The sequence below is a fragment of the Tribolium madens genome, unplaced genomic scaffold, assembly GCF_015345945.1.
Source record: "Tribolium madens isolate multiple individuals breed KSU strain unplaced genomic scaffold, Tmad_KSU_1.1 Scaffold_91;HRSCAF=231;Tcas5.2_LG7, whole genome shotgun sequence".
NCBI lineage: Eukaryota > Metazoa > Arthropoda > Insecta > Coleoptera > Tenebrionidae > Tribolium > Tribolium madens.
The window spans coordinates 18,441,210-18,468,500 of NW_025401063.1; the positions used below are offsets into that span (position 1 = coordinate 18,441,210).

A 27,291-nucleotide genomic window follows, 5' to 3' on the forward strand; every position below is an offset into this window, starting at 1 on the left:
AATTTTTTCTCTTAGAAAAAAGCTAGAAAAAATAAAACGTTACCTACTAGAAACGACCAAGAAGACTATGGAGAAAACTGCAAACAACCCGATTTGAATTCAAGTATTCTCAAAAAAGAAGTTAGAGATTTTGTAGCAAGTTTGAATGTAACAGAAGAGGAACGAGACTTTATCGAAAACACTACTAAAAACCAGTTCTTGGGCTCCCTTAGTTCGATTGTTCCTATACAGAGTGTCCCAGGTTTATTTCTAATTAATTTAAAAAAAATTGCTAGAGCAAACGATAGAGGATTACGTAGACTTCAATTTCATGCTTTAATATTGTTCAAAATTTTTATCGTATGTCAGTGGGACTTTAAAAACCAAATTTGGAAAAAAAATAATTAATTAGAATCTTTTCCACATGATAAAATTGCTTGATTTTTTCTAATGGTCACTATGAAAATTGGATAATGTAAAAGTTGATAGATTTTGAGTAATTAACATTTTAATATTGAAAAGTGGGAATTCTGGAAATTTATGGCCAAGTTTGGGATGATGTGCTGCTAATGCATTGACAATAGAGTGGAGGCTTCACAATAGAGCTTGGGTACATCATAAATGTCATTACGGAACTTTTTCTTCTCTCAAGAAATTCTGGCCTGATCACCAATTACCGCAAACCCTCCCATAAATTATTCCAAGTTTCAAATTTGCAATATTAAAATGTTAATTATTCAAAACCTATCAACCTTATCGTTATTCTATTTTCACAAATACCACAGAAAAAATTCAAAGAATTTTATCATGTAGAAAATATGTCAGTTTCATTTTCCTTTCAGTGTCCTTTTTTGCAAAAAATAAAACCATCAAAGAAGCCATAAGAGATAGACCTCATTTTTGTCTAGACAAAAACAATAAATTGAACAACACGATTATTATTACCAGGTCCAAACTCAATTACGGGTCACCAATAAAAAAAATTGTGATTTTATTTTATGGGCAGAACAATATATTTCTATTGATCGCATTTTTCCGGACCCCACGTTATGAGAAAAAAATGTACCCAAAATAAAATATTTTTACCAAAAGGCCTTAGTGCTAGAAATACTAGAACCTAGGCTATGTAAGTCAATGAAAATAAGGAAAACAAAAAAAGAATAGAAAAAAAATGCGTTTTACTGATTTCAAATTTTTTTACTTTTAAAAAGGTTATAACATTTATTTATTACTTTCTGTTCCACTTTGGTATTTTTTTTATTTGAATGTAACTGAACTTTTCTCTGACAAATTTTTGATGCGAGTCATATTGGGACCTTGGTGCATACTCACATCTTAGCCCCTAACAAAACGCGCATCTTTCACTTCCAGCTTTCAGCTATTTCAAGTTTTTAGGTATCCCCCCACTCTAATAGGGCGCTCTATACAATGAGGATATTCGGGCGGCAAATTTTGTCAAAGTAAAATGAATATTCGCGTTTCGTTAAAAACTAATAATAATTTTTTCAGTTTTTTAGTCGCATTCTATTCGTATCATCACAGTACATCTTTCCCCTAGGCGTTTTTTTTTAAATATTATGAAATTTTTATATAAAATTTGAATAAAAAAAAGTTAAATAATTTTTTTTCAAAAAAGTGTTACGTTGGCGAAAATTCTAAATGTCTTTAAAACTCAATTCAATATTTTGATTTAAAATTGGGTGAAACATATCGCTAAAAACAGCCAAGTAAATTTCAATATACTTGTCTTTGTCGCACACTTGGTTTAACTCTGTCGTCCCCTTTAGCCTCGCATGCCACCACCACCAGTTTTCACATCAGACTTTTCTTCACAAGTTAAACACAAATCAGTTGAACCACACAGATATTTGACTATTACGATGGAAGCTCGCCTATCCAAAATTGAAGAGGAATTAGAGTAAGCAAAAGGTCAACAGATGTTATCTCTTTTGGACTATAAAAGCTTATTTTGTACTCATGCACATCTGCAGCTTGTTACTTGAACGGAAACCCTAATAGTCATAATTTCGGAATTTTTATTTTTTAATGTAAGTCCAAGAAGGAAGATACAGATGATTAGGTTAGTTATATTGTGAAAAGACATGGGTTATTCAAACCCATGTTTTTCAGTAAAGGGGGGAGTGGTTGTGACGGGCTAAAAAGGGCCCTAATATGTAAAATAAATGTTTTACAAATTTATTGTAAAGAGACCAAACCTATGGAGTTGAAAAGGCGGTCAATAACACAGACTCTTCCTCGCAACTTCCTCGGAATTCGTAACGTAAACAAAATTAGAGCAGGCGAGTTTAGAGAAGGCATGGAATTTTAAGTGCTTTTTATGATACATAAAAGTTCGCACTTAGGTCACCAGGATGACCTCGCCTCGTGCATAGGAAAAATCCGATCGAGGGATGACGTGTCGGACCATAGCATACCTGTTATCTCCCAAAGCCACGATGACCCAAACTTCATACTTGCCCATTATTCCCACCTGTTGTGGATGCATTTAATTATTAAAGTAATGTATTTGGAATAAAATAGAATATTTAACATAATATAAGTGAATAATACAAAAGGTAAATAAATGTTAAGCGAACATGATAATTAAAACAATTGTCTAAAATAGGGAGTATTCCTATTTTAGGCCTTATCAAAGTCATAATACAAAACTGTAACTACTTTCTAAATACAACTGATCAACAAAGGTACTAATGCTTTAAGAGACATTATTACATTTTAACGGAAATTGGTAAAAATAACAAATGGTGATTATGGCACGTTTATCAATAAAAAGATCTGATTAAATTAGTCTTTTTACACAAACTATGGACTTTAACAAAATTAGGACAAGCAATCAAAATGTATTTATTATTCAATTTGGAAAAACATTGTAATTGCTGCATCAGGCTTATCTGGCATCGTATGACATCTCTGGTTTTCATTTATCAACTTAATACTCTAATAATAAATAAACGATAAATGAAACTAAAATCTTAAACTTAACTTGGGGTTTGTGAATTGTAACCAGAGACCAAATCTATGTCGTTATTGCTTTGACTCGTGAACCTATCCATCTTTCAACACGCTTATATTTCAAGTTTATCCCGGCCCAAACGCTTTAGATTAGCAAATCATTATTTAAATAATTTGGAAATTTTGATAACGTTTTCGGGTGACATTTCGCTCGAAAATCCACAACAAAATCATAATATGGTACGGCATGGTAAGTCGGAGCAATGTCAACAGTCAAAGGAAAAATAAATCAAAACTTACTCATTTCTTATGACAAAAATCGGACTCAGAAGGTGAACTTAGCACAAAAACTGTTTTGGCTCACTAAGTAACTACTCGCGTATTCACTCTGTTTGCAGAATGGTTACTCGAGGTTCGCGTCTTCGCCTTTTTTTGCTATGGTTATGCTATGGCCCGACACGTCATCCCTCGATCGGATTTTTCCTATGCACGGGGAGAGGTCATCCTAGGTGACCCAAGTATGAACTTTTGTGAATCATACAAAGCACTTAAAATTCCACGCCGTCTGCGAAAAACTCGCCTGCTCTAATTGTGTTTACGTTATGGCCTCCCGGAAGAGTCTGGGTTCTTGACCGCCTTTTCAACTTCATATATTTGGTCTTTTTAAAATATCAAAGACTTTAAGTCTTTTCAGCATTAAAAGAACAACAAGGGCTTTTTAGCCCGTCACAACCCAAACTTCATACTTGCCCATTATTCCTACCTGTTGTGGATGCATTTAATTATTAAACTAATGTATTTGGAATAAAATAAAATGTTTAACATAATATAAGTGAATAATACAATACAAAATGTTAAGCGAACATGATAATTAAAACAATTGTCTAAAATAGGGAGTATTCCTATTTTAGGCCTTATCAAAGTCATAATACAAAACTCTAACTAATTTAACTAACTACTTTCTAAATACAAGTGATTAACAAAGGTACTAATGCTTTAAGAGACATTATTACATTTTAACGGAAATTGGTAAAAATAACAATAGTGATTATGGCACGTTTATAAATAAAAAAATCTGATTAAATTAGTAATTTTACACAACCTATGGACTTTAACGGAATTAGGAAAAACAATCAAAATGTATTTATTATTCAATTTGGAAAAACATTGTAATTGCTGTGTCAGGCTTATCTATGCATCGTATGACATCTCTGCTTTTCATTTGTCAACCCAACACTCTAATAAGAAATAAACGATAAATGAAACTAAAATCTTAAGCCTAATTTGGGGTTTGTGAATTGTAACCAGAGACCAAATCTCTGTCGTCATTGTTTTGACTCGTGAACCCATCCATCTTTCAACACGTTTATACAGGGTGCGCCAGAACTCGCGCCCCAGAGAAAAATGCCATATAAGGTAAGATACCAGGAACATGGAAAAAATGTTAAAAAAATTTTATCTATAAAAATTTCGAAGTTATGAGGGTTTAAAGTTTGCACTTTGACTCTATTTATTTCTGTTGCAAAAATAATTTTCCAAGTTTTTTTGATATAGGCTATTAAAAGAGGAAGCAAAAAAGCTGTATCCTAAATTGTAACTCTGTTCAATGTTATTTGTGGCTTTTATTGGCAAAATTTTTGTTCCTTTACTAAATAATTGTAAAAAAACATATACAAGATCATCAGTATCCTTAAATAGATATAAAACAATGTCAAATGTCAAAAAATAAATGTCAAAATTTTTTCACAGATAGAATTTTTTAAACATTTTTTTCATGTTCCTGGTATCTTACCTTACTTGAAATTTTTCTCTGGGGCGCGAGTTCTGGCGCAGCCCTGTATTTTAAGTTCACCCCGGCCCAAGCGCTTTAGCTTAGCAAAAACATGACTTAAATAAATAGGAAATTTTGATAACGGTTTCGGTTGACATTTCGCTCGAAATTCCACAACAAAATCGTAATATGGTACGGCATGGTAAGTCGGAGCAACGTGAACAGTCAAAGGAAAAATAAATCAAAACTTACATGACTCATGACTATGTAATTGAACAATCGGACTGCTTCGGGTTGATAGATTCTGGCCTTAGATGGTGGCACAGGGTGTTTTGGCAGCTTCTTCTTCAATTGACACAACTAGTCTGATTTGACTGACTTTTTAGCGATATTTGCGCTTCCTTTTTATAGGGCGAATAACACGTCATCTCTTGCGATGGGTTCTTTCCAGTGCACAGGGCAAGGACATCCCGCATTCCAGTGCGAATATTTTGTGAGTCATAAAACACACTTAAAGGAGAGATCAACTTTCAAAATGCACTTTTTTTATTTATCTAATAAACGCAATGTATTAAAACATGAACATTTGTGAAATTAAATTCGAAATATTTAGGCTGGGAACTTCAAAATTAAATATTTTGTGAAACTGCTGTGACGTCACTCCAGCCCAACTCCATCCTTTACTGCGCGATCGCGATTGCGATACGTTGGCCTACGACTTTTTTTTCGATAATTTCCCTGAATAGATGAATGATTTGGAAGAACACAATGATTTACTTCGTTAACAAAATTTTATTGTGTCGGTGGTTTTGGATAAACAATTTTTAAATGATTTAGGCCGCATAAAAAATTATTGTCATACTGGTTGTTTAGAAAGTTATCACGATAGTCGTTTGAAGTGTGCTCTCCAAAAAGGCTACATTTCTCATTCAATGTTATATTGATCAGGACAATGCAAATAGCAAAAAAAAATTATGAAGCATTCGTACTATAATTTTTCTATTTCGGTGTTAGAATAAGTCTATTCCAGCACCCAAATGACGTCATTTGAGTGCTGGAATAAGTCGTCGCGGTAATTTAATTTTAGTGACGGACTTTCTTCACAATTCATTTTCAAATGTGAAGATATGAATTATTTTTATTTTGTACAGCCGCCTAAAATTATTCCACATACCTAAATGTCGCCAACCGTCGTAAAATTCTCCAAAAAAAAAATAATTTTCATTTTTCAATTTATAAAAATATATGAAAAAGCGGCAAAATAGAAAAAATAGTATAAAGCACTTGTTGCAGAGGGTTCTTCAAGCACCCATTTGTTCCTCAACTCGCCGCTACGCGGCTCGTTTCGGAATTTCAAATTTGTGCTTGAACCTTCTGCAACTTGTACTTTAATATACTATTCTCAAAATCGACAAAACAGTGGTTAAAAAAAGACGTATACAATTGAATTAGCAAATTAACAAATAAAATAATGCAATACGCCAAGAAGGAAATAGAATTGTCTACATGTGAAGAAATGTTTGATATCCCCAGAATATTTTTGATAGGTAGACCTAAACCACCACAAGATGACCATGCGACGATTTGGAACGTCTCTCATCAGAAATCACCCAGTGTAAAAGCGTAGTGCTCTCCCACAATTTTTATTTTATTCAAAATATGTCTGTTAACACATTATCCTCCATGATTAACATTAAAAAGTATAAAAACAGTAAGAGAAAATGCAAAGTAATAATATTTGTCAACATTACTTAATATTATTGTTTTCCACTGCCTACTTTAATAAATTTTTAATTGACTCATATCTCACGAACGGTTGGTTTTAGGTACATGGTACTAAAACTTGTTAAAAGACAATTAAACAAAGAATCCAAAAGTGGTAAAATATACAGGATGGTCCATTAAAAAAAATAAAGTTGATGTCATTTCTGGTGAAACAGAAAACAGCATTAATTTAGCATCTATCCCAAACGATAGATGACAAAAAATGTTCAACTTTGTTTTACGAAATATTGTCATAACTTTAAAAATAATGGAGTTATGGCTTGGGGCGTTTTTCATAATACAGCCTGTATATAAAAATGAATTTATTAAATGCATTTCTTTAATAAATGAGATTAAATCTATAAATAATTAAGTAAACAATAATTGTCAGAAACGAAACTAACGGGCGTTTATTTAAATTTGGCGTCATAGTTGGCGGTTGACATAAGTCTGTTGTGAACGGACTTCAATTTTTAATACTCCTAGCGAGGTGCCAAATGTCAGATTAATAACTTTCAATACGATGGTTTGTTCACAATCAGACAATGTGAAAGAATGTAAGAGAAGACATTATTAACATATAACATAAGTAACGCATAAAATATAATCAATGATGGCGACTACTGTGCACCATATAACTATTCCCTGTTTTAACTCAGTTTGAATATTGACTTTGAATTGGAAAATAGAAATAAACCATGGAAACGTCATATTCTAAAATCATATTTACACTGGCCGCCAAAATTAACCGGACAACTAAAATTTTGCGATTTTTTACTTTGCAATATTTTTGTTATCCTTTGTCGGATTTCGACGAACTTTTGTTTGGCTTAAAGACAAAACTTTGTAGATCATTGTAATTTAATTCAATAACATTTCTAGCTTTGGCTTCTAATTATGATACTCAAAAGACGAACGCACAGTTTTTTTACTTATTTTTGTACTGAACTGTGGTGTGCCACAGAGACAAACTTATGTTTTTACTGATTTCAGATTATCGCCCATTCTTTTCTGAATGTGTACCACATTTTCCATAATTTTAATTCCTGAGACATGAGAGATATAAATCTTCAAATAAAGCCTTACATTTCCAATTTCAATGAATGTTCGTATTAAGTAGGCCGAATTTGCCAAAACGTTAAAATAGGCGCATGGAAGCTTCCAATAATTAACCGTTTTACTTGTAATCCTTTGAAGTCTTAAGTTTTTCAGATTTTTTGTGTTCAAAGACGTAAGTAATGTGCTCTTTTGGTGACATAAGCAATAATTTTAACTAACTTTTTATGTAGCCTACTTTCTGAACGAATATTTAGTAACATTAGAAAAGCAACGTCTTTTTCAATGCTTTGTATCTCTGGGGCACTAGAAGATAAAATTTTGAAACAAATTTGTCCTCATTCAGAAAAGAACGGGCAATAATCTGAAATAAGTAAGAACTTAATTTTGTCTCTGTTGAATAAACGCAAAATTCTGGTTGTCCGGTTAATTTTGGCGGCCAGTGTATTTATTTATTTGTAATAAACCGTCACATTTGTTATTTATTGTCCAAAGAAATTGTAACTTTTTGTAACAGATCTCAACTAGTTACAATATCGGTTGCAAGGGATATATCATTTGGTGCTGCCCGCCCGACGTTGAGTTGGGCGTTGGGCTGAAGTGACGTTATCACTTCATGCACCAAATTATCAAAAAAAATATATTTTACTCAATTTTTTAAGATATTAAAATTCTTTCGTCACTGTACTCCCAGAATTTTAAATTTTTGTTACGAATCATAAAAAAAAATTGTGTTTTGAAAGTTGATCTCTCCTTTAAGATTTTATGTCTTCCGCGAAAAACTAGCCTGCTCTAATTTTATTGACGTAGCGAATTCCGAGGAAGATTCTGTGTTCTTGACCGCATTTTTAACTTTGGTATCTTAACAATATCGAAGAACTTTAAGTCTTTTCAGCATTAAAAAAACAACAAGGGCTTTTTAGCCCGTCACAACTACTCCCCCTTTTACTGAAAAACATGGGTTTTACACAAATTGATCCAAAGATTTTATCCGTTTTTGTAGCCTGTAAACTTTTTGACGCAAATATCCTATTTTTTTCTTCTGTGTACTTATAGTTTTGTTAGCGATTTTCCACATCAATTTGGCTTTTTTTCGATCTTCAATGTCTTGCTCATTGAAATCCCCCATATATACTGGTTGACTTCTTTTTCTAAATTTTTTTTTAGTTTCTCAACAGTAAAAAAATTAATAATTTACCTTTTTTTGCCTTCTTGCTTTGATAAGATTTGCGGCTCTAAAACAGTCTCTTCCTCTATCTTTACTATCGTCGAAGAAATTGACGGTTTTAAATAATCTGTTTGAATTTGCTCTATTTCTTTGAATGTTCCCTGCTGTGAAGACGAACAACTGTAAATTTATGTTTTTAAAATTAATTTATGGTTAAAAGTTATGTCTACAACCTGGTTAAAGGCACTTCTGAACCTGTCGCAAATGAATTATTATTCTTTAGTAACCTAGTGGAACGCTTCTTGGGCTCTTTCTTTTGTAATTGTGGCGGAAATTTAAAAACTGTAGGCACTGTTCCTAATTTTAATGTTTTTAAACCAAATGTATATACAAAATCATCTTTTTGAAAATGATCTGAACATAATTTCGAATATTCAGATGGTTTGAATTTGTCTCTTTTCATAGCTATTAGCCACTCGCGCCGCAAAGTTTCATCCTTCGGAAAGCTGCAGAGTATAATTGGGTATTTATAGACATTACACTTTACATATATTTTAATTACAACAAAACAAATGGAGTTGCAATCTTTTCAATCATAACCTACCTGTGAAAAGAAATATTGTTGCCTTTCTTATGCCTATTTGGCAGCCATACGCTGCACAAGTAGAGGGCATTGCACAATAAGGTAACACTAAAATAAGCTTCAAAAAGCCTAAACAAATCACTGAAATAACAATATGTCACCGTTGTGCAACTAATAAACTGTCGACATGTTTTGACCCAAACCAGCTGATCGCATTTGCTATCTCATGCTAGTGTTGAGAACAACGCCTCTCACTCTACGCTGTATCTACCCGTATTCTTCTTATTACAATGTAAACTCGATCTAAAATACCTTCGGAATTTTAGAATTTTAGCTTTTTTTTTAATAAAAGATATGTGTTATACGCAGGAGCTCAATTTTTGCTTTTTCCAAAAAAGGTAGTTATAAAATTTTTTATCGATTTAAATGTAATTTTTTTTGTTCTTTAATTTTTTTAAAATTCAGCCCCTATCAAATAATGTAAATAAGAAATACGCAAAATATAACTTCAAAATATTGAAAAATGTAAAAATGCCAGCGAATCGGATTAATAATTTTTAAAACTTTTATCTCTTATAAGTTATCTCTTACCACTGTATCTGCAGTTGGGTTCGACCGAGGTAAAGGGACCCATCATAAATAACCGCTTACCGCAACTGACAATAAATGCCACAATTGTGAAATAATCCCCATATTTACTTTATCGTTGAGGTTTTCACACAATTTTTACATCAGTAGGTACAATCTGCTTCAGAAGTAATGACACAAAACTCGGCTCTCGTGTAGGCACGTTCGACCGTTTCAGATGGGATGGAGCCGATGGTCGGCAGTTGTCGGTTTTCCGGCATTGGGATGGGTCGATGGACAGTTGAGGAATATTGATAAATCGTTTGCTCAAATTATTAAGAATTTTGACTATGAGTAATCACTTACCGCATTTGACTTATTTTGAAAGGAATAAAATAATATTTGAAACGTTTCTTTAAAATTTAAAATTGATCTGATTCATGGTTTTGATGTCCAAAGTAACCATTTCACATAATAATTAATTTATTGTTTTATTTACTAATAAATTTATTAATTAATGTAGAAGTTAAGGGTTATTTACTATTTATCAACAGTAAAGGATTTCATGTGGTTTGGGTGACATTTTTCACAGAAATCGAGTTCAGCCATGTCCGCAGTGTTTTATCCCTGTTTTAATTCAGAAGTAGCGTGATCCGAATTACATTGTTATTTACTTTGCATTATTGTCAAATGTGATATTAATTACAAATTAAATTTGGGGCGGTTATTATCGTATCGTGTAATATATCGTAAATTTCGAACTTAACCAAGTCATACCTTTGACCACTGAATGGCAAATTTTTTACCGAATGGAAACGGATGGCCTGCGGGCACATTGTCAACCTTTTCTAAGAAAAATTTGACCAAATTCATATGAAATCCTTTACCTGGACCGTTTGCTATCTGATAAAACTTTCGAATAATAGAAAGAAACAAAACAGTGAACAAGGCCACCTCAACTTATTAATCTGTTCATTTTAATTTGTAACTGATGTGAYATTTGTTCTKAAACATAACGWAAATGGCAACTTAATTCGAATTAGTTTAMAAGAYTGAATTAAATTTTAATTCGCTTTCAGTAAATCAGCCCTAATGTCATATTTATATAAAAGTTGGCGCTATTGGACAAATGTATACCGCCTTAGGGTGCTTAGGATTAACACTGGTGATTGGTGGTGATACACAGACCCTCTGACTCATCTCAAACTTTTTCTCTGAAAACGTTGACAACGGGTTCAGCTGTGTCCGCTTTGCATTGTCAAACGTGAAATTAATCGTGAATTAAAATTTAATTTAAATTAGATGCGCTTTTAGTCGACATTAATTAATTAATCGAGTCATGGTTTTAATTTCAAGCAAATATGAGAAAAAAACTAGGCAAAACGGGAAGTCTCTTCTGAAGTCCCCAAATATTTGGCAGTTTTCAGGTCCAATAAAAATTCATCCGTTTAGGGAACTTTACAAATTTACCAGACCGAGTTGTAAGATACGAGTATCTGTCTTAATCCTTAGTCGCCTAATGAAAGGAAAAAATTTATTTTGTAAATTAGTACACTTTTTCAAAAAAAATAATAAATGATAAAGTAGTAAAGCTGAATATTCCCATTTTTTGATTTTAATCGATAGCTTTTGAAATAAGTAAAAATTTGTTAATTCTTTACATAAAGGCGGACTTAGGTAAAGAATTGAAAATTAACAGTGATTTCAATATATTCCAGGAAAAATTTGTCGTTGAGGGTGTTATTTGCCTAAGACATTTTATGTTTATTATCAGGATTCTAATACACAAGGCAAAAAGGTTTCAGGCCAATAACACCCTTAAGGACAAATTTTTGCCTGGGATAACTCAGCGGCATAATTAGAGCCACCCTATAAATTTAAACCGCACTCCTTGACTAGGAATATTAGGAATTGCTGTAAAAATTTTATTTGATTGAAAATGAAGCCACAAGTCGAATTCTGTAAAAAATTTCACCAAAATCACATGAAATTCTTTACTGTTGATAAATAGTAAGCAACCCTTAACTTCTACATTAATTAATAAGTTTATTGGTAAATAAAACAATAAATTAATTATTTTGTGAAATGGTGACTTTGGACATCAAAATCATGAATCAGATCAATTTTTAATTTTAAAGAAACGTTTCAAATATTATTTTACGAGTATTCCTTTCAAAACAAGTCAAATGCGATGTGATTACTCATAGTCAAAATTCTTAATAATTTGAGCAAACGATTTATCAATTTTCGTCAACTCTCCATCGACCCATCCCAATGCCGGAAAACCGACAACTGCCGACCATCGGCTCCATCCCATCTGAAACGGTCGAACGTGCCTACTCGAGAGCTGAGTTTTGTGTCATTACTTCTGAAGCAGATTGTACCTTTCTAAGGTAATAAATAAAATTAAATATAATTATAAAAAATGTAGTAATACATTTTTTTGCTCATGTCGATTTTGTCAGATAAAAATCTTTATTTTTATAACAGGCAACTTTCAATAGTAATTTGTTTTTGAGTGACGATTTTATCCATGACATTTTTAAGAATTGCGAATGACAAAAACAATTTTTTTACGAAATCAATTGTACAAAAACTTGTGAATTAGTTTCTTGCTTATTGTCAAGATGTCAATAAATTGCACTAAATCTGATGATCACTTAATTTTGTCCGACAATTATAAATTCTTGAAAAAAATATTTTGTTTTGTAGTAGTTCATAAAAATAAGGTAACTGGGTGAAAATTAGTTCAGGTGGGTGCAGTTGGAGGGAAACACGAGATGTTTGTCAGAAGAGAAAGAAGTCATAATTTGCAAAAAATGTAGATACTATTGTCACAACTAAAATAAGGTTTTACAACAATCAAAACGCTTTAACAATTATATTTATACCTATTATTATTAATTGAATAATAATTGCATATTTAGATAAACAAACAATACAGAGAAAACAATTATAATACAGTGCGATCAAAGTATTTCTATCACGTAGGCGTCCTAATTAAGGACGTATGTGGCATGGCATTTCGTATGTTAGCTAGATGTCAAAAAATTAGTTAATAATTTAATGTTTTCAAAAAAATTTTCCAACATTAATATTGGAGCAGAAATCTAAAAATTGTTTTAAAGAAAATTGCCAAAATTAACAAAATGTTTATGTAGCTATAAAATACGATTTGATTGACGACGTGTTTTATGGAATACACTTCTCTTGGCATTTTGTCAATTTTAATATTATTCTGACAAATTGCTTCGTAATAATTGCTGAATTTAGTAAAATTTCTAATTTAATATTAAAATGAAAAACAACACGAATTTTATAATTTCTTAAAAATCTCCGACTATTAAATTTTCGCACCCTAATGGTCGCTCGAATTTTAAACTACGACTTTATTTTTAAATTCGAATTTAATTAGGGCTGAAATAAATATAAAATAAAAACAAAATAAATGTGTTAAAACCCAAGCACTAGATTTCACTCAGGTTATTTCTTTTACTCAGTACCTGCAAACCGACCCAACAATTTCAATTTTACGGATCTTTTACAATCGCACGGCTGTACGAAATAATATCTCGTTTACTGTTTTCCCCACGTCGATTCTTTATTTTTTCCTACGTCAACAAGAAACCTCGCTTCTTCAAATTTACCGTTAGCTTTTGAGTAGAATCCCCTTAAATTACGTCTCCGTTTAAAATAATTGCTCCATTACCTTATCGATCCTGAAACTTGAACTCGGGGAAAATAATACAATTAAACAACTTTTCAATTAGTTTATTTATACAATGTATTTCATCCATCTTGAAACTTTATGCGTAAGTCTCGTTGGTGACAAAATAATTAACGAGCATATGTCAAAATATTTGATTAATTAAAAATTTATAAAGTAAGGTATTAAAAACATTCCATCCGGATGGATTATGTTAATAAAAGTACATTAAAAAGCGATAGTTAATTACAATAAAATGAGGCACTGTATTTAGCACACGCGTCGTAAAGCTAAAAAATAAGTAACACTTTTTTCGGATGCTCAAGAGGCACTTAAGTAACCTGAACTTTACGTAAATGAAAATTTTGGCACTGAATTAACTATAAACAAAATCCGACTTAAACTACAAGCTTAAAATTAATTGGCACGATTAACAAGACATCTAATTAAAATATTTGGTTAATAATAATAGAAGCATAAATATTAGCACCATCAAATCAATAAATAAAGACACTTAGAAATCACTAAAACATTAGTTAAAGAAAACTCTTGACTATTCAAATCTAAAACTTTTCGTCGAAGATTCCTGCTTGCTGGACTTGGTCATTTGCACTGTTTTCTTTTCGATGATTTGTTGCGTGACCGACTTTTTCAACATCTTCTGTTCCAACGTATCAGAGTCCTTTAAAACTGGCGGTTCGTTGATATACTCAACGTTTGAAGAGAATGATGATTGGTATTGATTGTCACCACCGTTACTAAACGACTCAAAAGTCTTCTTATCGAACGGACTCAATTGCAACTTTGAATTGGGAGTACTCGTGTAGTACTTCTCAGAACCAGCAGAGTAGGATGGTTGTGAGGAAGACTTATAAGCTTCATATTTAAACGAATCAGTTTTGTATCCTCCTGGTATTTTGTACGTATTAGTTTTATACTCGGAAGTTGAATAACCGTCACCACCGCCGAATGTCGTCAAGTTACTAGGTTTGGACGTGTAGTCGAAAGTAGGTTTTGTGGGAGAAGTTGGGAGTTGTTTGTAAGGACTCTGACACGGAGCTGAGGTCGTTGGACTGTAAAGTTTACTCTCAGGGGCATAACTAGCACGTGTTGAAGGGTGCGAAGTGAATGTAGGTGCATTTTTACTGAAAGAATTGTAGTGGTCTTGAGTGCTTTGCCCGTAACTGTTGGTGCCTCCGTAGACGGCGTTGTCAAGTGAATGAATCTGGGATTGAAGGAGGTTCTTCTTGTTGCGTTCCAAAGAACTGACTTTTTCGGGACTTTCTAAGTGGCTGTATGTATCGTTGTATAAGGTGTTTTGTAAGGTGGGGGAATAATTCGAGTGTGAACTGTCGTATTGGTAATGGCCGTATCTGTATAGTAAGAAAAAGGAATGTTTCAAAAAATATTTTAAGACAAAACTCTAAGTTTAAATAATTATTTAGTCAGCTGCTTTTCCTTATGACAAATTTTCGTACAATCCCAATTACTGATAACAAAAATATAATTAAATAATTACTCAAACAGTTGATTCAAAAAATTTGTACAATAACAATCGTAAATAATTATTGATTTTGCTACAGTACTAGGAGTAAAAATTCTTTGAATAAATACAAATCCCTAAAAAATCCTTTTTGATTATACAGAATCGTTATAAATGATTTTCATCTAGCCAGCTGTGAATTTTCCATGTAAAATAAAAAATGCCGCTTTACGAAAATAGGGGTACCTACTTGTTTTAACTCAAAATTAAAAAATCGCCGTTTACTAAGCGTCCACTTCGAAAATAGACTTCAATTATAAACTTGTTTTCTTCCAAAGTATACATYATTATCAATTATTATTGGAAATTAGTTGAAACAATAAAAATTTAATTAACAACAATTTTTTATTGATTAATAAGTGACACTAATGACAGAACTAGAGCTTTCAAAAAAGTAGAGCGGCAAAAATAAAGTTACATGTAAAAAAAATCCAAAGCTGGCTAGATGAAAATCATTTATAACCACCCTGTACAAGTATAGACCAGAATCACTATGATTCAAAATGGAAAGGTCGTGTCCAACGTCATCGTATTGTTTAAATTAGTGATGATGATTCATTCGATAGTTGAAATCATTCGATAAATGATTATTCGATGGTCAAAATCATTCGATTGTGTCCAACACTAGTTTAAATTGTCGACATTAGAGGTCATAGAAACCAAGAAGGATATCGATGGAAGGGATGCGCAGAGATGAAAACTGGTCGCGGACCAATCCATTCGTAAATATTGGGGAGTTCTGAAATCAGCTGAGAGCAGTGGCCTGTATTCGCACTTATTTATTTGAACAAAATAAATAATCCATATACTGTAATGAAAATATTTTGATTTTATTACTAAATAACATTTTTAAGGCATTTGTTCTTTTATAAATTGCATTACTCAGTAACCATTTGAGAAAGTTATTAGAAATTGTTCAACAAGGTTCAAATTATTATACAGGTTGTTCCGATAGAATATTCAATTTTAAGACAAAAATTTCCTATGAACATGTATCAAAAATTGTTACGTAAGCGAGCTACACCCTCTGCAAGAGATCCCCACTACACCGAGTACACATTGGTTCCGCCTATCGATATCCTTGGTTTCTATGAGGTCTACAATTTAACACATTGTATTATTTTTATTATTGAAAAAATATAAATGTCAAAAGCACCCGGATGATATTTTTAAACAAACACAACATAAAGTCACCTCGAATATCCATTTGTCCTGAAAGGTAGGTCTACATTTTCAACAACCACTTTTATACGCGGACTCTTTCTGAAATGAATACAGCAACTTTAGCTTTAGTTCCTGACGTTATACTCCGAACAATAATAATAAAATAATAAACACAAAAAACGAATGAGAATGACAACAAAACTAGAGTTCAAATTTGAATCCACTGTCATAAGGAAAAGTGTTAAAAAATTGCTTTGAGCAACCCCTATCAGCAACTACTCATACAATGAGATGAATTTCAAAATCAATAAAAAAACTCAAAGCAATAAGTTAATACTGTTAAAGAAAAAAAACGCGTGCCCTTACCTAAATCTTCTGTGAATGTGATTATGAAAAGATTACCTTCACGCTGTGCATGCAATAAAACGTCCTCCGTTAGTGAATGAAAATGTATCACATGGACACTACTACAGAGGAATATGCAACGGTGCACAAGCAAAAATTCTTAATCCAACACCGATAACGCAGCTTACAAAAACAAGCAACAAGAGATTAGTAGGGTTAGACACACACCTGGGACTCACCGCGATGTTTCGCCATCTTGTGCCGAACTGATATAACCATCAGTGTCATCACCTGAAGTATCATAACCTCTCAATTTGTACTTTGCTTGTCTAATTGCAGTAAGTCGGCTTCGAGCTTCCTCCAGTTCACGCTCTATCCGGAACACCTCCGATCTATACAAATCAATTAGCCCAATCAAATAAGACAAAAATAGGGCGATCGGTGGAAAAAAATCCTAGAAAGTTGGAATTTTTTCCCCCGAAGGTGGGGGGCGAGCTCGGGGAGGGGGAGGGGCCTAAAAGTGTCTTTTTTTGTTTTTTTGATTATATCTCGGAAACTATTACTCCTAACGGTTTTTGCCTGCTTACCAAAATTAAAGCCAACAAAATTTCCTACAAAAATGGTCCCTTGCCTTTTTGTTGTAGGACTAACTGTACGTGAGTTATAGGGCTGACAAGAAACATCATTTTAAAAAATGTGCTTTATCCGCATTTAAAACAGAATTAATCTTGTGATTTGAAAAAACTGAAAGCAAATTGAATTTATTGGGTGCAACATTTTATTAGAGAGTCTATAAAGTCTTCCGAGTCGTCCTTATATGCTGCTTCAACTTAAACATTGAAAATCTAATTACAGTCTTGTTCAGTACAATATTAATAAATAGATGATTTAATATCGATGATTTGAATAAACCTTACAGTAAATTGGATGTATTGGATCCAACAGTTTATTAAAAGGTGCCACGAGGGTCTATCAAGTCTTCCGAGTCATCCTTATATGCTGAACTAGCATTTACCTGCGACTTTGTCCACGTGTATTTCTGATATAAAATGGGAAAAAGCCCGTTCACAAAACCATTCCATAGGCTTAGGTACTCTATAAAGCTAGATAATTACCTATGTTATGTATAGGATTCAGTTATAGTAGTCTCGTTCTTCGCATGGGCTATGTTTATGGATAAATATTAAATGTTGATTTTCATAAAGTGTAGTCTGTGTACTTCTGCACTCTCAAAATTCGAAATTTCATGTTTCTAATTTTGTTTTCAAGCGTTTAAATTCTAATTTATTTCATTAAAATTTGAAAAGTGCACTTCTACACTCTCTGAGGATCATATTTTCTAAATTTAATGTTTTTATATCCCTTTAAATGTGTACACCGTTTTATTCCCTTAAAAACTAATTTTCGAAAAATCTGATTTTGGTGCCCCTTTACACCTCTGAAGAATTTTATGTTTATATCTTTGTTTAAACATTTACACCCCATTTAACCCCCTTACAGATTGATTCTCTCTTTCATCCAAAATTTTTATTTATATCTTCGTTTAAATGTTTACACCCGAGTCACCTTTCAGGCAGACCAGCTTAGTTGAGGAACGCTCTACACATATAAATACTTACCATATACTAATGAAATGTGTTTCAAAGGATTTTTAATGCAATTTTATGTAGACTCCAAACTTTTGAAGCCTACGGTTAGTCCTACGACAAAAACGAATAGGACCATTTTTGTAGGAAATTTTGATGCAGAAATAGACTTCTGCAGAAAATTCTGCATAAATTACATAAACGAAGAGTTTGTATTCATAGACCCTCGTGACTCCCCTTCTTTAATGAAGTATTGGACCCAGTAAATTCAATTTACTGTCAGTTTTTTTTTAATTACATGACTAATTCTGTTTTAAATGCAGATAAAGCCAATTTTTTTAAATGTTTTTTTCTTTTTTTCTGCCTTATAACTCGCTTACGGTTAGTCCTACAACAAAAATGCAAAAGACCATTTTTGTAGGAAATTTTGGAAGCTTTAATTTTGATAAAAAGATAAAAACCTATAGGAGTGATAATTTCCGAGATATTAGCAAAAAACCAAAAAAGACACTTTTAACCCCCTCCCCCTCCTCGAACTCGCCCCCCACCTTCGGGGACTTTTGATATACCCAAGTGTAAAGAAAGCGTTAAAAAAAATCCAACTCTCTAGGATTTTTTTTCCACCGATTTGTCTAATTTGACTGGGCTAAATATAGGTTGATTCTTAAATAAACCGACAAAATTTTATCACAGCTTCTCAAGGATAACTGGAGACAAACTGTAACATTTTTACGTTTATATCTTTGAGGGGCAAAACCTCCTTGATCCGTGCCACTTACGGTGTTTATGAATTGTTGCAATGATCAGGTACATTTTGATCAAATTAATACAGTGCGATCAAAAAGTCTTTCTATCAAGTAGGCGTCCTAGTTGAGGACGTATGTTGCATGGAGTTCGTATGTTATCTAGATGTCAAAAAATTATTTTATAAAGTTTAAAACACTAAGCTAATTAAATTGAATTATTTTATGAAATGTTTCAAAATATCCTAAAATGAGATTTTCTTGGTGTTTATTCATAAAAATCGTTCACCACGGTTTCCTGTTATAATTTACATAAAAATTATTTTGACATCTCTCATTTGTCATTGTGACATTTTATCTTCCACAGACATACGTTTTAAATTTCTACGCTTGCTTGATAGACAGACTTTTTGATCTCACTGTACCATGGTTTCCACTACTTGTGCTAATACTATTTACGAACACATCAGTGGCGTACGCTTTACCTCGAAAATAACTTTAATAAATTTTATTTGTAGAACGGTTAAACAAAGAATTTTTTTAATATTTTTTCCAGCATGTTCTCATTTGATACTACCAAGGATAAAATTTTGTCGATCTATTTAAGAATCATCCTGTATAATAATAAAAAATAATACAAGTACCTAGCATCAATTTCTTGTGCGATTCCTCCAACCATTCTTTTGTTAAGTACTAAACACCTCTCTTCTTCCACACTTTTGGCTTGTTGTGCAGCTCTCACCAAATTATCCGTAGATCTAATAACAGCAGTGCCCGCTTGGTGTAATCTTCTAGTGGCGGTAGTGTCGCCTTCTGCTTTTACTTTACAAGCTACCAATAACTGTGCCGTAGAACTTGCAACTTGTTTCGCAGCCGAAATCAGCTTATCTTCACTGCCAAGACCTTGTACTAAAGCATTGGCGCTTTCTACTAGACTGTGTGTAGCTGCTGCTACTAGTCTTGCAGCTGATATCAAACCTTCCGACCACTGACCATCATCCGACGACGACGTTGGCGTTCGTGACACTTTACCACTGTCGATAAGTTCGCGTTGAGCGGCGCTGGCTGCTTTCACCAAAGCGGAAGTAGCCGATGTTATGGATTTTGCCGCTTCTAAGATCATCTCGTCGAAGTTGAGAGACTCGTCCAAGTCTTGTGTCTATAATAAAACCAAACATTTAGTATAAAGCTGCGAAGAATAAAACACTGAAGTTTAGGTGACTTACCCAATTTAATCCAGACGTGAAGACGATAAGTGATGTTTCTATAATAATATGTTTGACTCCTGGGTGAATTTAAAATACAACCAAGAATATCAAACATATCTTATAGCAACTCACAAGTAACCAAACCACCATCTGTCTTGAAAATTACATACAGGGTGAATATAAAGTATGGAACCAAGTGGTTTTATTTTTAATCATTTGCCTCCAGAAAGTAATAATTAATATAAATTAAAGTAATATAAAAAATATGATCGTATTTTCAGAACAAAATTTTGTTTTGTTTTTGAGTTATGCGATTTTTTTTGTCAAAATTGCAATTTATGTGAAAAAGATTTTTTGAAAAAATTAAATATAAAGCAGGTAGTTGTAATCCTTAGAGTATAGCTTTTATGAGAAAAATGATTTTATAGTGGATTGCCATTTAAAAAAATATTTTTTTTGTAGAACTCAAAAACAAAAGCAAATTTCGAAAAATTTTATTCTTGTTAAATCATCACATTTTTATAGTACTTTATCACTCATCAATTAGTTTTTTCAAGAATAAATAGTTTAAGCAAAAAACGTTTGGTTCCATACTTTTTATTCACCTGGTATAACTGAAATAAAATCCTACCTTGATAGATTTTCGTGGTCTTAAACTGGCCAATTTTTTGGCAGCAGCATCGATGGAGGCAGCGGCTCCCAGCAGTTCATTTTCTGCGATGACAGTAGGATCATCCGGATCGACCCAATCAGAACCCTTGAGTAGTTCAGCAATGCTGACCAATTCCGTTGCCGATTGGGCAATTTTGCGGGAAATCATCGGTAGGGTGTGTTTCGCATCGGCAGGACTGGCTTGTTGCAATATCGCAAGTAATAACTCTCTGAATTGTTGGGCACAGTCGTGACCTCCATTTAGAGTTCTTTCTCTGAGTTCAGGAGTCTCAGCAAGGTTGTAAGCGGCACTTTTGCAGATTATTAACATATCTGAGATTGATTTTCTGGCTAGATTAGCAGCAGCAATGATATCGTCTTGTTTGTTGCTAATTCCAGCTGAAACTGACTTTGCTGTGGCCTTGGTAATGGCTTTGGTACATTTGATGAGGTCTTCGGCGGTTACACCAGGTTTGCAAGCCTCACTGGAGTAAAGAGCCTAGAATTTAGAAATTTAGAATTGGTGTTTGGAAAAAATATAACGAATTTACCCTCATTTCTTGTCCGATTGCTTCAATTGTGGATTCTAGGGCTCGAGTACCGCGCGTATGTTCATCTTCTACAGCCTTGACAGTTTTAAGAAGTGAAGTCACGTTCGTAACCATGACCTACAAATAAAGATTCAATTTTATGTTTTTACTAAAGAACATCGAAGCGACATGCTTTTAGATCAAGTCCACGTAAGCTGAAAAATGTTATTAAAACAAAAAGGAATGTAAGGAAGAAAGAAAAGAAATGTGCATCCACCCAAAACCAACACAAATTAATAAGTACTAACCTTAATGTACAAACTAAAGGTTGTGCTTTAGAAAAAATAAAAACTGATTACCATACAATTTATTGGCTAAATTTGAAAATTTTGATAAATATAAAGATAAAAAAATAAGATCGACTATAATAAAAATACATCATCAAAAATAGGTTCGTGGTGAGACAAAACAAAAAGCTACAATAAGATGAACACACACTAACGAGACTAGACAATTGGCACATATTTATGTAATGAGAAGACAAGGGATTATGTCTGATTGTAAAGCTTCAGTAGCAATGTTCTCTTTGCTGTCGCTTAATAATCGAATTAATTCCTCTTCTTGATCGGAAACCCACCAATCAGTATCAGAATCAGGGACCTGTCATGGATCAAAACATGTGTTAAAACCCTCCACCTTTTGTTTCACAAAACATTGTTAATCATCTCTGTTATCTACCAATTATAAGGTGGACTTTAAATAACTCACATGTTTTGATTTTTATCATGTTAATTTTAACATATTAAATTTTATTGTCATGTTTTAGCATGTGTGGTATGTACTTTTTTTACATCACTTGTGATTATTAATGATTATTTATTTAAAGTCCACCCCAAATTAATACAATAAGAATTTTTAGTACATCACACCACATGCAAAAACAAGTGAAACAATTTAACACAACAAAAGTGCATAAATAAAACAATGGTAAAATTAAGTAACAAAAGAAAAAAGCGCAATTATATTGTAAATAAATAAACAACACAAATAAAACACACACTAAAGCATCTTGCGAAATCGTACCTTAGCACTTTCCTTCAAGTGGGCCATTGCTGGATCGTTGATTGGTTTACCACTGGCGGCTTTAGTGGCGTGTATTAAGTCGCCGAGAGCACTTGCTACGTCCTTGACAGCGTTGATAAGCATCACTTGAGAATCCGGGTTGTCGGAGCCTAAACTTGCCGCTCCAAATTTAACAACTTCGGCTAATTGAACTGTAAAAAAACACATTTTCACTAAATCTAGTTTTTAGTAAAATATTTATTCACTCACCGATAGTGGAAACTGAATTCTGGGCAGCTACTGCCAACTGTTCTTGCGATGATGCAGCCCCCGCTACCAATGTTTTCGTATCTTCGACCAAAGCCTTCGCTGTTTTCAAAATATTCTCTCTATGATCGGCAAACGATTCATGTTCGTTCTCCGGATTCAAATTACCAGCAGTTGCAAACATAATCGTGGTTTCTAGATCGCCGATAATGCCGGAAACTGTAGACGCGGCATTAATACAGGCTTGAGTTCCTCGTGAGCCTGATTGTAAAGTAGCCAAAACACGTGAGACTTTTTCGGTGACGTTTCTAGAACAATCTCCGACTTCGCGTAAAATGATGTCATCTTTTCTTATCAGACATTGACCACCGGCTTGCACCAATTCAACGCAAGCACCACCTAGTTGTTGGACAACTTCTTTGAGACGCATGGCCACTTCACCGTTAGTGGCGGCGGCGGCTGCACCGATGCTGTCATTCGCCAATTGGGTGTATTTGTGGGATAAATCTGCAGAGAGAGGTGCGAGTTTTTGCGTATCGCTGGGGGCTTTAGACGCCTATGAAATAATTGTATGAATTATTTAAAAATAAGACATAAATATAAATTACTCACCATTTCGCCCGCTATCTTCGCGATGTCTTTCGCACACTCAACCATTCTAGTCTGATAATCAACATAACTGTCGCTGTCTGAAATAATCAGAGAAGCTCTATGATCAGACAGGCGAGTCATAGCCCTTGTCAGATTGTCCACGACTCCGGAGACAATTCCACTCTGTGTTGATATGGTTTCTAAGCTCGTTACTAAATCTTGTAAAGTATCACGAGTCGAATTTGCAAACTCATCAATGTCTGGATGAATGTTGACAGCCTGAAAATCACATCTTAAACATCAAGTCTGCAAGAAAATCAGCGAATAAACCTTGGGATTGCCGCCACAATCTTTCGCCGCATAAACCAGTTGGAGAGCTGACTCTGTTACGGATTTGGCTTGTTCGAGAAGTTGTTCTTGTTGCTTCGAATTTTTCATATTAGAAGCGGCACCAATTGTATTTTGCACCAAGGGCTCGAAATATTGTATCTAAAACCTCACATTAGCAACCAACAAAAATTACATATAAGAGCTGCCTGACACGAGACTAATTTCAGTACTGAATTTAGTACTGAAATTTAGTATCGAAATTAGTTGAAGTTACTAGAAGTTTTGAATAACACGTCAGTACTGAAATAAGTCTATGAACATGCTAAAGACCGAAGGGACTGTCCGTTGTCAATTTTAAGCACGGACAATAATAATACAATGGGTCATTCAATTTCCTACAACCCGGAAAAAATATTACAGATATTTCATCTAAAAGTATCCTTAAATGAGTTAGATAAAATTTAAAGCCAAGTTTAACATTTGCGAATAATTCTCTTTAATTAAAGAGATCGAAAAACGTTAGATTTACAACAAATACACTCAAGGGGTTGTAGAGAATAAAATTTTCTTGAAGAGAATGTTCAAGAGATTTATATCTCCAACCGTTTTTGAACGTTGAAATAGGCTAAATGGAATTGCATTTTAATGTCTGGTATTAAAAAAACTACACTGGTTAGCCTGGTTAACCATGTAACATGTTTATGAAATTCCATTTGAGAAAACTATTTAAAAAATGTTGAGGGACGTTAGTTAATTCACCACTTATTGATTTAGCATTACTTTAAAATCGGTGATGTTTTGTTATATTTATTTTGTTATATTTTTCATATTTGAGTTGACAAATTCTGCAAGATTACTCTTTATTTTACAAAATCGGTTAATTAAATTAAAAATTAGATATTAAAGTAAATAATTAATAGAATATGCATTTTGAAGATAAACTATTGATTTGAAAGCAACAACAAATAATACCAGAGTTTTCCAATAAATTGTTGATTTTTAAAATTTAGAATATTGTGGGGGACTTAATATGTTGATAACAGGGCGTGGTGGCATAAACACAATTTCAAAAAGTTACCCTTGAACATTTTTCTAGTTTTAGACAAAAGCTCGTAAAGCCTCCTAGTTATTATATTTCTATTTTTACATTCAAATATTTTTAATTTATGCTTTTAGTCAATGCGTATTTTTAGCAAGCTTTCATCAAGAAATTATAACAGGCCCTGTTTCCTTGGATCCAAGCTAACTAAATTTGCGCGCGCAATTTAAGTACTAAAATTAGTCACGTGTCAGACAGCTCTAAATCGAAATTACCATTTGATTGACTGCATGTCCGATATTTTCAGCTTCATATTTAGCAGCTTGTCGCAAGGGTTCAATGGTATCTAAAAGACCTGCAGCTGCTCGTTCGACTTGTTGACTATAAACCGGTAAAGTAGAACCCTTTCTAGGTACAAGTGATTGAGAAACCGCGTCCATAGAAGCAGCATCGAGAGTCCTGAGATGGTTTGTAAGAATCGAAGAGGCGTTCTCGCATTCGTTTTTCCCCGGCGCTTCATTACTAAACATTTTGATGTTAATTCCAGTTTAAATTGTTGAAAATCAACATACCGAATATTGACAACCAATTGTTTAATCGATTCCGACACGTCTTTAGAAGAACTAGCGAAATGTTGCCAAGTCGAAGGATCCTTATTCATGACAACTAGATTTTTAGCAGCTCTCACAACCGTACAAGAACTATCGATCAATCGTTTTCCTGCTTCAATAATCGGCATTTGGGCACGTCTTGCTTGCGGTGAGATTTTCGCAGGAATCGAGACAAACTCGCTCGAGTTCGCATAAATACAAAGATTCTCAACAGCCTCTGAAGGTAACATTTTTAACACAATCACAATTTATTGCCCATCACTTACCTAACAATGGTCGAGTTGCCTCTGCACACCTTTGCCTATTCACATCAGAATAATCTAAATCGAGAGTTTTAATTTCTTTCACCAAGGCTGCAGTCGAGTTAGCCACCGCTTTGGCACTTTGGACAAACTGTTTTTTTGCTACAGGGTTCGTAGTTTTGGAACTGGCAACTCTACATGAGTTGCAGAGGGCGCTCGTGTGCTTTGCAATCAAAGTTGCAGCTTCCAGCACTTGTTTTTGGGGACTTGAGGGTGAAGATAAAGCATTACACCCTTGGTATATAGCTTGCGAAGCTCGAGCGAATTGAGCCTGGTCGACTAGACCAGGTCGACCGGCAATACTCGAAGGGTCAGAAACTCCAACCAAATAGGCGGCTTGGGCAGACGCTTCGATGAAATGACAGATGTAAGTACTGAAAGTTTTCATATTTTCAGCGAATTTTTCGTGTTGGGATTGTTTTGCACTGTTCGTAATGCCGGTCATACAATCACCCAAAATTTTACTCTTGTCAATTACCGAGTCTAAAGCTTCATAGTACGTGCAATCATTGATTGGTTCAGTGGGACTTTCTAGTAGATGTTTCATCGCTTGGATTTTTCTGATAGCGTTGTCGCATTCGGTTTGACCTGGTGCTGCTGATGTGCACACATTCACCAAATGGTTGATGCTATCAGTGACAGCTCTCGCAGCAGCTGCTAACTGATTCTTGCCGTTTGGTAGGTAAGGATCGGCAGAAAGACACTTGGCAGTGGTCAAAAGTGTACTAGAAGTGGTCGAAACGTTTTTAAGTGAATGCACCATCTGCCCTCTAATATCTGTGTCTTGAGTTTGTCCAGCCATCTCCATTGACACTTCAAGCAAATCATGGAAAGCAGCTGAGAAATCTTTTGATGATGAAGACAACTGGATTGGACTCTTCACCGAACTGACAACAACAGAACTAGCTTCGTTCAAGTTAGCAGCAGCAGTGTTTAACTCCTGTTGAAGTTCACCGTAACTTTTATCAGTGTGAGGGAAACGACCCGAATCGATGGTCGCCGTCCACTCAATAATATTTGTGATGGCCGAATCCACATCTCTTTGACCTGGAAGACACCCAACTGCTTGATTCAACGCTGATGCGATACCCTTTGCGGCATGCTGCAGCCCCGGAGTGACCTCCACCGAATGCAAACTCTTCTGCGCTTCTTCCACCAACCTAGCCGAATGCATCAACACCTCCTGTCCTGATCCAATTACCTTCAATTGCACGTCTTGATCACCGGTAGTGGCAGCAACACTTCTAATTGCACTAGTCAAATTCTTCAGACTCTGTGCGGTGTCTCGAGCGGCCTTATCTGTGTAAATTTCATTCCCTTGAGCTGCAGCACTCAATAGCTGAGCTACGCTCTGATTGATCGCTTTACTGCTAGAACTAAGTTCTTCAGCTCCATATTCGGGTGTATCGCCAGGGAGAGGCCTCAAATTGTGGGCTTTGACGGCACGTTCAAACTCATTGAGTTCGTCTTGGAGGTCGGCGATAAGCTGAGCAGCTGCGCCTAAGCCAAGGCCTTGACAGACAGGTTTGGCGCGACTAAGGGCACCTCGTAGGTCGCTCAAGTCGGTGTTGAGTTTTTGGCTGGTGACCGAGAGTTGTTCGGTGATGGCTTGCTCGTGGATTGTTGGTAACACTGATTGTGAAGTTTGCACAAAGTGAGTAGCAGGCTGTAAAAAAATATTACAAATAATAATAATAATAATAATAATAATAACACTATCCCTAATGATCAGCCTCCTTGGCCACGTGGAAA

The 27,291-nt window shown here is 34.1% G+C and overlaps 2 protein-coding genes and 1 long non-coding RNA gene across 10 annotated transcripts in view; all 3 read right to left on the bottom strand.

The window, feature by feature from the left end:
• Positions 1 to 10,062, bottom strand: part of LOC123012103 (THAP domain-containing protein 2-like) — a 15,807-nt gene extending 5,745 nt beyond the window's left edge. Inside the window, 7 exon segments of the mRNA XM_044409900.1 lie at positions 1,723 to 1,871; positions 8,512 to 8,694; positions 8,742 to 8,891; positions 8,945 to 9,217; positions 9,316 to 9,355; positions 9,358 to 9,597; positions 9,886 to 10,062. Coding sequence (XP_044265835.1) covers positions 1,763 to 1,871; positions 8,512 to 8,694; positions 8,742 to 8,891; positions 8,945 to 9,217; positions 9,316 to 9,355; positions 9,358 to 9,385 — 783 coding nt within the window. The 5' untranslated portion in view covers positions 9,386 to 9,597; positions 9,886 to 10,062 and the 3' untranslated portion in view covers positions 1,723 to 1,762.
• LOC123012104 lies at positions 1,998 to 5,800 on the bottom strand. Its single transcript, XR_006413187.1, has 2 exons — positions 4,976 to 5,800; positions 1,998 to 2,470 (listed from the first exon to the last, which is right to left on the bottom strand). It is a non-coding gene; the product is annotated as an uncharacterized LOC123012104 (long non-coding RNA).
• Positions 10,063 to 13,617: 3,555 nt separating the features above from the next.
• LOC123012046 (talin-1) overlaps positions 13,618 to 27,291 on the bottom strand; it is a 37,434-nt gene continuing 23,760 nt past the window's right edge. For 3 of the 8 annotated variants that reach the window (XM_044409809.1, XM_044409808.1, XM_044409810.1), the window contains 13 exons: positions 25,504 to 27,205; positions 25,199 to 25,454; positions 24,902 to 25,148; positions 23,588 to 23,746; positions 23,279 to 23,536; positions 22,670 to 23,222; positions 22,421 to 22,611; positions 21,359 to 21,475; positions 20,788 to 21,306; positions 19,593 to 20,107; positions 16,859 to 17,011; positions 16,305 to 16,373; positions 13,618 to 14,940 (listed from right to left, as the gene is read on the bottom strand). In XM_044409809.1, coding sequence (XP_044265744.1) covers positions 14,121 to 14,940; positions 16,305 to 16,373; positions 16,859 to 17,011; positions 19,593 to 20,107; positions 20,788 to 21,306; positions 21,359 to 21,475; positions 22,421 to 22,611; positions 22,670 to 23,222; positions 23,279 to 23,536; positions 23,588 to 23,746; positions 24,902 to 25,148; positions 25,199 to 25,454; positions 25,504 to 27,205 — 5,559 coding nt within the window. In that variant the 3' untranslated portion in view covers positions 13,618 to 14,120. Of the gene's footprint in view, positions 14,941 to 16,304; positions 16,374 to 16,634; positions 16,684 to 16,847; positions 17,012 to 19,592; positions 20,108 to 20,787; positions 21,307 to 21,358; positions 21,476 to 21,689; positions 21,998 to 22,420; positions 22,612 to 22,669; positions 23,223 to 23,278; positions 23,537 to 23,587; positions 23,747 to 24,901; positions 25,149 to 25,198; positions 25,455 to 25,503; positions 27,206 to 27,291 lie in introns of those variants that run through there. The other 5 variants (XM_044409812.1, XM_044409811.1, XM_044409813.1 and 2 more) reach the window with 5 other exon arrangements.